General features: G+C 39.0%; 1 protein-coding gene across 3 annotated transcripts in view; it reads right to left on the bottom strand.

Moving 5' to 3' along the window:
• Positions 1-490: 490 nt before the first annotated feature.
• SLC1A3 (solute carrier family 1 member 3) overlaps positions 491-13,436 on the bottom strand; it is a 94,398-nt gene continuing 81,452 nt past the window's right edge. For all 3 annotated transcript variants that reach the window (XM_073343771.1, XM_073343770.1, XM_073343772.1), the window contains 5 exons: positions 10,850-11,145; positions 7,920-8,153; positions 7,315-7,509; positions 5,918-6,052; positions 491-3,308 (listed from right to left, as the gene is read on the bottom strand). In XM_073343771.1, coding sequence (XP_073199872.1) covers positions 3,104-3,308; positions 5,918-6,052; positions 7,315-7,509; positions 7,920-8,153; positions 10,850-11,145 — 1,065 coding nt within the window. In that variant the 3' untranslated portion in view covers positions 491-3,103. The remainder of the gene's footprint in view (positions 3,309-5,917; positions 6,053-7,314; positions 7,510-7,919; positions 8,154-10,849; positions 11,146-13,436) is intronic.

Raw genomic sequence — 13,436 nt, 5'->3', positions numbered from 1 at the left:
TTTATTTTTCTTTGCTTCATTGTGGTGATACCCTAATTAAATCTGTAGGCTGTGGTGGAATCGGTGTTAGAATTATATTTTCTAAATGATTTCCCTGCATTGATCTATGCAATTTACAAGTCATATGAAAGCTCTCATTATACTGTATCTTCAGATTCACACATCTATATGAATTTGAATTTGAACCAAAATAAACTTAACTTGAATTAACATTTCTTTCTGGTTTTTTTTACATCTTTTTTTCCCTTTGTCACATTTTTCTTCCTTTAATCGCCTTTTGCATTCTGTGGAGGCTAACCGTTTTATTCATGTGAGAGTTTAAGAAATGGGCATTTGAATTCTTGAGAAGTACTGATGCATTAATAAGCTTCTGCTGGGTAAAAAGTACAGGATTTCCTGAAACCGTACAATATGAAAGTTCAAATCTTTGGAGTGTGTTTGAAGATTTCCCCACTACAGAGAATTTGAAAGAAATCACACAATACCAGAATAATGTAAAACTATTTTTATTGAAAATACATCTACAAAGTAATGTTTCTCAATCCACATTGGGTGCATCTAAATGCAGAGCCAATGAGAGATGGGGAATGGAATCTTTCTATAGTAATTGATTTCCATAAGAAACAAAGTTAGTAAAAAAAAAATCACAAACTTTGTGACACAATTCATTTTTCTCAACTTATGTCATAGAAAGACAACCAGTTACATTATGTCTTTGCAGGGTATTTCCAAATAGAGTCTCAACAAAAATTAAACTGTTACTCCAGACATTCTAAAGTTAACTTTTATAAACACACACTGAATACAGGATCTATATAAAAATATCTCTAATTACATATCCGAAGATGCCTGTCTGCATTCTAGGTTTTCATTCTGTTAGCAAAAAAAGTTCACATTTTATCACTTTCAGACAGAGATTCATCTAGAGCTTTGAGGTGATTAAAGCACTGACAGCTGAATACTCTCGGCTAAATTCTGCTCACTTCACTCATGAGTTGTTCCTGCTACCATTGGCTGGCCTGCTAAAAATGAGTGGTTTCAGAGTAACAGCCGTGTTAGTCTGTATTCGCAAAAAGAAAAGGCGTACTTGTGGCACCTTAGAGACTAACCAATTTATTTGAGCATGAGCTCATGCTCAAATAAATTGGTTAGTCTCTAAGGTGCCACAAGTACGCCTTTTCTTTTTTCTAAAAATGAGTAGGATTTGTCACTCTTGGAAAAAGAAGCCTGCCTTGTTGCTTTAAAAATGGGAAAAGACTGCCTTCAATCATCACACTCATATTTTCACCACAGTTACATTGACATTTACATATCAATTCTTATGGTCTTCTGGAGACAAAAGCTACAGATGTTTTTGAATGTTTGGCAAGTGGCAGTTGTGGTATGACATGGGAATGTCTCAGTTCTGTCTCTCTCTCTCTTAGTTCAGACCAAATCCAAACATTTAGTTCAGAACAAATCAAACATAAAATAGACCACTCAACTAGTTTTGTGCTTGTGGATTTGTATTCCTCAGTTACCTATCTCTAACTGCACCATAAATCTTTCCAGTTTGACTCCTACAGTAATAGAAGGAGTGGAAAAGGAAAATATATACAATTAATATTTTTCATAAAAGGGTTTTTTCAGGGAATAATCTTGAAATGAACAAAAAAAAGCCATAGGATTCGGAGTATATTTCTCCCCCCCCCCTTTTTTTTGTTTCCTTCTCTGTGTCTTGAAGGAGATCTACAATATTACTCTTAAAATCTTTTCTTATTATATTTTTAACATTTATTAAATGTATTTACTATTCTTCAGTTTATATATATTTTTCCTAGTAAGTAATAGAGCACCCATTAGTTTTGCTTTCTAAAAATTTATTTTTTATATTTGAGTTGCTGCTGGTAAACCCAAAAAGATATGGGAACCTCCCAGTGAGATGGGGAGTTCTCTCCCCTATGTAAAACAAGGAATATTTGGCTAATAGTTTTACTACTTATTCATGGAATGACACCAGGCTAATTGATGACAATATTTCCATTTTTTGAAAGTGACCTCTTGGTCACAGGTCTTCCAGCAATGCAATTTCAGCAACACAGCAGGTTTACAGCCCCATCCAATTAGGTTCGGAGCATCTCTTGCCAGGTATGAAGTACCTCTTGCAAAGTGCTGGCCCTCTCTGCTATTTTTATTACATATTATTTAGATTGTGAATGCACCCACAGTGTGCTATGTGCCTTCTGAGCACAGATGAAGTACACCTCCCACCCCAAAAAGCATACAATCCTTCAAGCACTTCTCTGCATATGTGTAACATTGCTCATGTGAGTAGTGGCATTGAAGTTAAGGGGACTACTCAGGTGAGTGAAAATACCCATATGCATAAGTGTCTGCTGGTCACTGGGAGCTGAAAGTGCTAAGCACTTGTCAAGAACTGGCCCTCACTGACCCTAAAGTGTCCGATTAAGATGAAATCACCTCCTCAGAAATGACATTTCAGCTCAGCTGATAAAAGTGCTGATTGTGGGTATTTTTTTTACCTGAACATCTCTACTTTTTTTTAAATTTAAAAGTCCTCCTTTTTATTGTCCTGCTAGTAATAGGATAAAGAAATAACATGTCACCAGAAGGGAAAAAAAAGAAATCCTGTTAATTTCCTTGTTTGGGTGCAGTTGTCAAGTTAAAAATGTTGATTTGTGTGCTTACTGATGTTAAGAAATGGGCAATAGGTATTTAAAAAAATAAAACCCTTTTCAGGCTGTATTATCTATTGTGACTTTCCAGCTTATAAAAACGAGATCACATTTACAGGATTGAGTAACATATACACTGGTATGTTTTTTAATGATTTAATAGACACTCTCCCTCTTCCCCCTCTCCCCCGCCCCCAGTTAGCACATGTCTAGCAGGACCAGTATGATAACTCGCCAATTTTTTTTTAAGTGGGATGCAAACACATACCTTGGGCACTGCTAATTCAGAATGTTTTTGATCAGCTCTGTTCCAATGCTATCATATGGGGGAAAGCAAGATATAAATGGACTTCTTGAAAACAAGATATAAATGGTTGTAGAAAGTATGTTTCCCACACTCCTAGTGTTGGAATCATGCCTGGTCTATCCTACATCTTGGTTTCACTGTCTAATGGTTTTTCGCTCTCATTTTCCTGTGAGATCAGTTGGTATGGTTTTTTCATTTCATTCTCCTCTATCACAGAATTACCCATCTCAGCATCCCTGTTCTTCAGCTCATTCCGTGACAAATGTTCAACAATCCCTGCACCAATGGAGTCACCCAAGACATTTGTAGTGGTACGAAGACGGTCCCTGTGGAAAATAGTTGCGTTAGTCTTGTTTTCCCCACTTGTTTAAGTGAAACATTCAGAGTCTCGGTGTAAAATAGCTTTTGAAAATAACCATGAGATGATCCAATACTTCTATGTGTATTCATCTATCAGAAATGTTAATAGCATTACTCCATCTTTGCGGAAACTAACAATTGTACCAGAATTCTAAGCCTAATGCAGTGACCTGAAACATAATGTTACTAGCCATTTCACAGGATGATATGATTGCTATGTTATGAGTGGGCCTGTGGGGGCTCATGTTTGGGGGCTTGTGAGTATGTTACAATAAGTCAGGTGTAATGACCTCCTGATATCTGAATTGACTGAATGTTGCCTTCTTAGCTGTCATTCCCAGAATGAAAATAAACTATTGTAAATAATCTAGGCTGAGATTCATGCGTGCTGCAAAGGTCCAGAGCAAGGGCCTTTGTATCTCTTAAGACTCCCCAATGATTGCACATGGAGACTGCAGGCAAGCAGCCTGTCACTGTATGACTAGCCCCTTTAAGGGCAGATGGGCCCAGCCCTGCCTGTGACTGATCAGCTGCATCCCAGTTGAGGTTTTGAGTAATTTCAAAGGGAGTTAGGCACTTAAATACTTTTGAGGAGCTGGGTGCTGGTCCATATAAAGGCCAGCAAAAATCAGTTGAGCTGTAGGATGGCAGGAATGCTCCTGTATGAGTTCCTGTGTTAGGAGAAAGATCTGGAGTGGCTGAGATGTGAAGGAAAAGCATCTGGGAGTTATAGTCCATAGTGGTCACAGGAAATAATTTTTGACATTTTTGCTTAAGGTTTGGTTCAGCCAATACTCTGTTGTGACGTTAGTTCTTCTTGGGCTAGTGGACAGCCCAGCATCTTACCCAGCTCTTCAGGGGTGTAAATATAACCCCTACGTGCTGTGAAAGGGTTGCACAGAAGGCCCCAATGGTAAAGGGCTGGAGGAAGGTCCACAGAGGAGCTACTGAGACATGTTAAACTCATAACACAGCCCATAGGCTGGAATAACAGCTGGAGGGGAGGAAGAATACACAGCAATCCTGGAGGCAGGCTGGGGCTGGATTTCACCTTCTCATCACATCCACCTGTCTAGACCTTAAATGTTTGGGATCTATACACATGGTGAGAATTTCACAGAGTTAGTGATACCCTTAAAAACTGAACATTGTTGTCATAAGTAACACTACTGTTGGGGTAAAGTTCAGTTTTCTTTCTGGTACTCACTGAATCACAACATGAGCCACGGTGCTGCTATATTTTCAGTCCTAGAATAGCACCATCCATAGGCAATCCTGTGAGGAATAGCGTAAAGCGTAGGGATGGGCAAATGACCCTAGTATTGGGAAACTGTTTAACCTCGCATATATTTCATCTGAATTTCCCTGTACTCCCTCTCAATGGGCTCAAACGCTTCTCTACACTTACTTTGAGCTGCTGTCAGGAAGTGGGGGTGGTAATAGGAATGAACAGTTAGGTGAACTCTCATCCCCCTCTGGATGTCTTCCATGGGAGAACAACAGCCATTTCATCTCTCCCCTGCCTTCTCACTTTTAGCAGCATTCCCCTTTACTCTATCTAGATAAGAAGTAGGACTGTGAAAAGGACATAACATAAGAAGGGCCATACTGGGTCAGACCAAAGGTCCGTCTAGCCCAGTATCCTGTCTTCCAACAGTGGCCAATGCCCAGTGCCTCAGAGGGAATGAACAGAAAAGGTAATTATCAATTGATCCAAACAAATACTCTCTGAAGAGCTGGGATGGAGAAAAGGGGAAAAATGGCTGCTATCCTTCCCTGACAGACATTGACATGGAGTGGAGGAACACCTACCTCTTCAATTACCCTAGCCCCACAAAGGCATCTCCTGGTAAGTGGATCAGCCTGTCTGTCACCCTTATTTGCACTGGCAGACATGGAAAGGTTCTTGGCTTCTGCTGCTGACAGTGATGCTGTTCTATCCCTATAACCATGCACAGAGAAATGCAGCTGGGCCTAAGGGGATTCCACAGGTACTTACAGATGTAGGAAGGTTGCTCAGTGTTCTCCTCCTTTAGCACAGTGGTTCTCAACTGAGGGTCCATGGCAGCTGAAGCCTGGAGCCCTGAGCCAGCCCCCAACTCCCTTTCTCTGGCCCTGGAGTTTTTATAGCATTTTGGGGAGACCTCAGAAAGAAAATGTCGAGAACCCCTTCTCTAGCAGGCACAGAGGTGGGGAAACAAATGAGTCAGCCACATTAGCCAAATGTCTGGCCATATTCAGATGGCTGATAAGGCTAATATTCATATTATTCAGAAGACTAACTATTCAATTCATCCATCCTTAGGGAAAGCACACAAACCTTCACTGGTCTGGACAGCCAGAAGGGTTGGGATAAATCAACTCTAAACTGATCCACTGAATTTTCAGACTTTGAGCCTCCTTCATGGTAGGATAAAATTTTATTCTTCAAAATAACCACATTTTTCAACTATTTTCAGTAAAGGAATAAGCCAACTAATCACATGATCACAAATCAGAAATTATCAGAATGTCCCTGTCCAATGTATTTTATAATATGCTATAGCCCTTTAAGGACTCTGTAAGAAATACTCACAAGAACCAGTCTACTGCAATGATAAGAGTGATGTCCTCTGTAGGCAAACCAACAGATGTCAACACAATGACCATGGTGACCAGTCCGGCTTGAGGAATTCCTGCAGCCCCAATACTGGCAGCTGTAGCTGTGATGCTGTGTAGAGAGATGACAGTGAAGAAATAAGTCAGTTTCCAAAAAGAATCCTCCTTACTATTTAGTAAACATTTTAAAAGTTATGAAGAAAATTACTGATTTTAGGATGAATACATGTTATAATTATGATAGCAACTAGCAGCCCCAGGGATGGAGCAGCACACCATTGTACTAGGCACTGTACAAACAAAAAAGGAAAAGACAATTTTCCCAATTGTATAAAGGGCTCTAGAGAAAAATCTGAATCAAGGCAGGCGTTCGAGTGGATGGTTTTCTTTCTGATTTTTCATACAATTTCACATTGTTGGAGAAACACATGGTGCAGAGACCTAAGGGGTCTTTAAGTAGAAATGCTTATTTTAGAGACGGGTCTGAACTAAATCCCCAGTCTGAACACATGCAAACTTTATGAAAGTGTGGATCTGGATCCAAACTTCATAGTTAGCCCTTATCTTAATAATGGCTGAAACCCTGGATCTAAGCACTTTTGGGCTTTAGAGAAATGTGGATCTCGATCTGAATTTTCTTGGTCTCATCTCATCCTTGTTTGATAAATAATCTTCTTTATCTTATGGAGGAATCAAGATTTAAAGCACAGATCTAATGATAACACATCATTTATCATCCCTATGTAATACTAGAGAACTTAATCTAAAAGACAGTATGCATATAATCCATAGCAAGTTTCATATATGTACTGGAGAGCAGACATCCAAAACCAAAATGAGTCATGAGGGTCTGAAAGCAGAATTTTCCCTTGTCTTGATTGAATATTGAACTAGGATGACCGTTTTTAAAACTAGAAATGCTTCTTACAGCACAAAGTTCATAATTAACAAAATCTGAGATTTCTCCAATTCATTTGTATTCCCTTAGCATTAGTATTGTAGCATGTTACTGTGTTGATTGCTTATGGTGCATACTTCACATGCAGCTGAATCACAAATAGAAAGAGACAATTAGACAACACCAACTATAGTACTTTGCTATGTCTCAGTAACACCTTTTCTGCTCCTAGCATTCTTCATAGTAACAACTTACTCTAACACAAATTGCAACTGGAGTATGCACCCACTGGACAGCACTGTGCAGAATATAAACCTACAGCTCTTAAGCGCTGCACAGATACTTAAGCTATCTAAAGTAAAATACTTTTAAAATGATGGCTGTTGCTGACCCTCTTAAATATAATGATCAGTTGTTCACACCATTGTTATTTAAAGGCACGTTGAATCAAAGTATATCGATAATGGTTTCTGTACCTGATTGTGATAATCTGCCCAAAGTTCAGTTCAAAGTTGTTAACCTGTGCGATGAAAATTGCAGCCAAAGCCTCATATAAAGCAGTCCCATCCATGTTAATTGTAGCACCCACTGGGAGCACAAATCTTGTAATACGCTTGTCCACTCCATTATTCTCTTCTAGACATTTAAATGTTATGGGTAGGGTGGCAGAACTAAAACAAGAAAAAAAGACAATATACATACTCATTTATATAATAATCTTCTATACTAGAGAGGAGTAGGCCTGAAATAGTGTCCAAAAGCATAAAAAATTAGTCTATGACAATGAATTTATTCAGTTATATCAGCCTATGTTGTTCATCATACCAATAATATTATAGCGTAGATTTCTCAGACGTAGATATTGTTTTAACTTTGTGGGCCTAGTAATTACAGCAGTACCTCCAGTGATATTTGTAAATTTCTTCATGGCAGAAAACCATCTTTTCTAATGCTGCATGGTATTTGTGTAGACTAAGGCCCTCTCATTGACATCTGTTGGAGATTTGCATATGGACTGCAGGATCGGAAACATTTTGGTAAGATTTTATTTATAATTGGGATTTAAAATTTCATAGCGTACCTTGAAGATGTTCCCAAAGCTGTGATCAATGCCTGCAGAAGTCCTCCAATAAATACCCAAGGGTTCTTACGAACAACCAGGAAGTAGAGTAGTGGTAGAACAATAATAGCATGAATGAGCAAACCAATGATAACTGTTACAGTGTACATGGCAAGTTGTCCACCAATCACACCCATATCTTCCATCTCAACAATTTTCCCAGCAATCAAGAACATGATACCAACTGGGGCATACCTACAAATAAGTAAGCAAATCAATATGTGTGAACAAATAGATGTTTGTTTGTGTACAAAGTTATACTGATATAATGACCATAAACCATCCTGGACCCAATTCAAGATCCTGGGCAGTGGCAAGTCAACCTGGTGGAGGCTACAGCAGTGAAAGTGGCTGCAACACTTGCATGGCTCTGCTGGGGTCAGGGACAGCAAAGAGGAGGTCAGGAACAGAATGCAGTCAGTCCATCTCCCAGCCATCGACAGCTGATGGACTCCTGTGGAGTCCTGACTGCCATTTAAAAGCCACTTTAAACAATTCCCTGAGGATTCCCCCTGTGGGGGAATGCCTGGGTTGTGTAGGGCTGGCGTAGTGGCTCCTTTGCTACCTGCCTCCTGGTTCCCAGTGCTGAATGTGGTTGGGGAAAGAGGTACAGCCAGAAAGCTATTAGGTTTGGCTCATGCCAGGCTGCTTCAGTCCATAGGCAGCTGGGCATGGGATAGGTAGAGCCACCTGGAGGCTGATTTTATGATGGAGACTGTGCACATGGCTGGGGCTTTGCAAAAGTAGCTTAAACCACTTTCCTCTGCTGTGCCAAATACTACTCAGCCAGAGCTGAGGTCAGGCTCTAATGCTCAATATGGCAACCTGCTAGTTAAGGTATATAAAAGATAATCTTAACTGCAGCTGGACTTTTCACAGGGTCTTATTTACAAAGTTGTTACCTGTCATTTTACTACACTCATGTAAAATAACGTAACTTGATTATGACATTGATTATAACATTACTCTCAGCAGCCATCAAACCCACCTTGAAGTTTTCCCAATGTAATAATTCTCTCCCCATATTTTAAATTCTCAAACATTTCCAGTATAATAATAATAATTAATAATGTTTAGAGATGTGATTGTAAAGGACAAAATGTATGAAAAAAATATTAGAAATTTTTATAAAAAATAAACTTTATAGCTTTGCATCCATTACTTAAGGAGTTTCCATGACACTGGAGATGTATAGGTGTGTAAGATGATCTGCTGTAGCAAATGAGGGAAGATGTCATTTCATAAATGAATTGTTGTATTTGGCCTCTGACTGAGAAATGTTAGACTTTGTAAAGATTTTATGGTAACCCTTCTGAACAGGGATTTAATTTTTATTTGTCTGTGGAATACCATATAAAAACTAACAACAATTCACAGGAGAATGAACATTTGTGAATAGTAGTGACATATTACTATGCTATGCACATTGCAAACGCAAATAGTGTTCTGAACTAATGAAAATAATGGGCATATTGTTGATGAATGGGATTGTGACAAGGTGCCTATCTCTTCCTCCCTATAGAGTTAGAGGGAAGGAGTGATAAGAGTTAGGTACGGTAAGAGAATCTTTATATGCCAAGCAAACTCTGTCATGGACTCTAAAGAGTATATTTACCTCTTAATGGTAATGACAATAGGAATTACTTACATGCATCAAGAGATGAATATACATTAAAATATTTAGATCCTTTTCAGATGATCAGTGTGCAGAACTCAATTTTAAAACATTATGTTTAGTTATAAATAGCTAAACAGGTATTATCCTTCAGGACTGGATCCTCAGCAGCTGTCAGTTGGGGTAGGTCTAGTGAAGTCAATGGAGCTATACCAATTTTCAGCAGCAGAAGATTCTTAGATTCATAGATTTTTAAGGCCAGAAGAGACCATGATGACCTCACTGTACATTAAGCTGTGGGGGCATTGTCTGGCTTGAAGGAAAAGATGTGTGGCCCTTTTTAGGCTGGAAAGGCTGCCCCCCTGGAAAGACTGCTGAGTGTGAGAGTGACTTGCTGCAGTAGCTTCAGACCAGGTCAGTGTGCTGACCCATCCCCTGCCCCCAGTGACTGGAAAGAGAGGGAAGACTATTTAGGTCCGTGCTGATGCAGGAAAAGCCCTCTTTTTACCTGGATCAGGTAGAGCAGCACCAATCCTCCCACCCCCAAGAAATAGTTAAATACCAGGTTTTTCATGATCCGCTGTGCAGATGACGCCAGTTGCTCCTTTCTCAGGGGTCTGGGAAGGCATTTTTCCCATACCACCAGATTGGCCAAGGCAAGGTGGGTTTTTTCACCTTCCCTACAGTGGGTTGGGGGCTTAGTTGGGGCAAACATGAAATGACGGTTAGGCTACAATGTCTCGACTCATTATGTAAATGTGGGTGGATATCTAGTGCAGGTACTCAATAGGGAAGGGATACAGTGATCGTATAAAATGGATTGGTAAAGGATTTAAAGGAGATATTCTTTAAATGAAGAGAAGGGGGGCTTCAGGGCTCCTATGACTGGCACAACAAGGAGCCAACCCCACCTCTTTTATAGCCCCTCTTAATCTACATTTGAGCGGCAGAGGTGGTGAGATTCCAGCAGTTGGTTGGCTGGGGACCAGGATGGGTAAAGGGGGAGGGCTGATAGCAGATATATGTAAACGATTATGGAATTACCTGCATTGTACACTTTTATCTGCCAGGTACTCACTGACATTTAGGAATAAACGTGTGGCCTAATTAAATCACAGCCAGTCTCTCCTGTCCTCCTTCCAGCAAAGCTGAACAATGAATTTCTAATCTGATCTCCTATGAAACACAGGTACTCAGTATCCAGCACATGCTGGTGCTGAATGTTCAAAACATTTTGACATAATAATTTAACATAGCACTTAACAGAGGCACTTACCACATGATTAGAGCTACCAATCTCATGATAGCTTCATTAAGGCTATCAAAGAAGTGTCTTAATGGCTGCCCTTGCTCCTTCATGTTCCCAATCACCAATCCGAAGCTTATTGAGAAGACCACCAGTCCCAGTGCATTCACTCCATTTACGGCACCTGGAACAGGGATCACCTCCTCTTTCATTCGAGTTAGGGTTTCCATTGCTTCTGATACATTGTTTATTACGGAAGCCACCACGGATGTTTCATTGGGTGGAATTGCTACTCTAAATATTCTCTTGTCATAGTTTGTTTTGAACTTAAAAAAAAAGAAGAAAAGACAGAAAACAGAGTGACTTACTGCAAAAACAGATGAGTACACTTGTCATTTATCACTCTCATGTGAAACTAGCAGTATTACTTCCCAATTTTAAAATGTCTTTTGAGTTATTAGTTTGTGTCATATTTAGGGGTAAAATAAAGTTTTAGGGTGAAATTCTGGATCTCCTGAAGTAAATGGAAAACCTCACATTGGCTTCAGTGGAGCCAGCATTTCACCCTTATTTTCAAGAATTCATGTGCTCAGATTAATATTTCAAACATACAGCTTTGATGAAAGCTGTATGCTTGATCAAAGCTCTATGTTTGTCAGAGATATGATTTTTGTGACAAAACTGTGTCTTTTAGTTTTTGTTTTTATAATGAGTCATGATTTTTTCACTGAGTTTGCCTACTACTCAGCAAGACTTCCATGAATTGGCCTTTTTTGGCTCTTTATATGCTTTTAAACTATTGATTACAGATATTTCATACTTTTCTACTGGAAAAATAAATGTAAGGATAATATAAGTATCATGACTTTTCCTTTTTTAAATACTGAAATTAGGACTTTTACATATTTTTTCCCTAACAAAGCCATGAATTTTTCTCTCTCTTTTTAACCATTTGTTATTGATTTACCTCTTTTTTACAAAATAATTTTGTTTCGTGTGACCACTGACATCAGGTGGACAAATGAGATTCAAGTTCTCAGCATTCTCCAAATCTTTGCTTTGAAAATAATATTCCACAATGTATTCATTTCTATTTTTCCCAGGATAATTTCATATCCTGCATATTTATATCTGTACCAGAAAACAAATCACAGCCCTATCCTGTCTAAACACAAGGAACCTAATTCTCATTTACATAAAGGCATCTTTACACCTCCCTGGGTAACATTTTTTAAAAGCACCTAAGTGACTCAGGAACTTTTATCTCATTGCACCCAATGGTATTTAGGCATCTAAGTCACTTAGGCAATATTGATAATTTTACCCCATTACACCTACCCACTGATAATGAGGATCAGACCCAAGGAATTCAGTATTTTAATATTATTAATAGTTCAAAACTATTGCAAGACTTTGGAAGTTTTTAAGTGAAATGAATGCACAGTTGGCATTCTTGTGACTAAGAACAGGAACCTGAGTGTACGGGAAGAAAAGAGTTCAACTGGTCTGAGGTATGGTTAGATTCCATACATCAGACACACACTCTTGATGCACTGCTCAAGAATATTTGCTTAACCATTGCAGTCAGGAAGGTGGATTCAGTCCTTAACTCCCAGTGGAAGTACCTTTCTGAAGATTTAGTGGAAACCTTTTATACAAGGACACATTTGTCAAAATAGTCAGATATTCAAGGGTTTTAAATAAAATTTGTAAAGAAACCACTAATCACTAATCATGCAATCTGAGAAATGGAAATTACCTAGAATTTATAATTAAAGGAATATTATTTATTTGACTCAGTAATATCTCTCCAGGTACCATCTGATGTGGTACTTCAAACATTTCCAACTCTTTTTCCATGCACCTAGCAATGGTAATTGTGACTTATATATTTGTATTCTTGCTTTTAGGGGGAAAAAAGTGCCCAGGAGGCTTTATGAATGCAACGGGTCTGCAAGCGGTGAATGTGCAGGAGTGGTGGGTATGTAAATTACACAATCATTTTTTTTTAAATTAGACTTAGGAGACACTGAGTTAATGTCTTCCATCTTGCACCAGTTCTCAAATTCCATTTCAATAGAGGGAAACACTTGATCGTTTATTAGATAATATTATCTTTAAGGGCATGAAATAGGGTATCAAGTTCAAGGACCGTACAGAGAGATTCAGAACTCTTCTGCTGATTCATCCTGATGTCAGGTGCTAGAACCCTGCACAGATGTAGAGCTTTTCTTCTGACTCACCCTGTCAGCCAGATTATGTCATCCTTTTAATGCCAGACCAGGATATGAAAGGGTCTGAGTGCATAATGGGTGTCATTCTGAGGCACAGAAAACTAGGGTGTAAGACACAGTATTAGTGCAGGGAAGAATTCTAGTTGGTCTCAGGAGAAAATATAGGCTGAAAATATAGGCTATATATATTTTATTGTTGCCTTTTAGGTTACAATCAAGGAAACCCCAAGAAGAGGGTAAGTTTGGCCTGAAGCCAATGAGTGTATTGTGTTAGGAGCAGGGTGGGAACTCCACCTGCATACAGATAGTGTCAGGGCAAGATGAAACAGCTTCTTCACAAAGGGAGTAAATGTAGGAGGTCTTGAAATCGATGATGGAATTGC

The sequence above is a fragment of the Lepidochelys kempii genome, chromosome 5 (genome assembly GCF_965140265.1).
Source record: "Lepidochelys kempii isolate rLepKem1 chromosome 5, rLepKem1.hap2, whole genome shotgun sequence".
Taxonomy (NCBI): Eukaryota; Metazoa; Chordata; order Testudines; family Cheloniidae; genus Lepidochelys; species Lepidochelys kempii.
The sequence above is the reverse complement of the archived record's forward strand: the minus strand, read 5'-3'. Positions and strand labels throughout refer to the sequence as shown.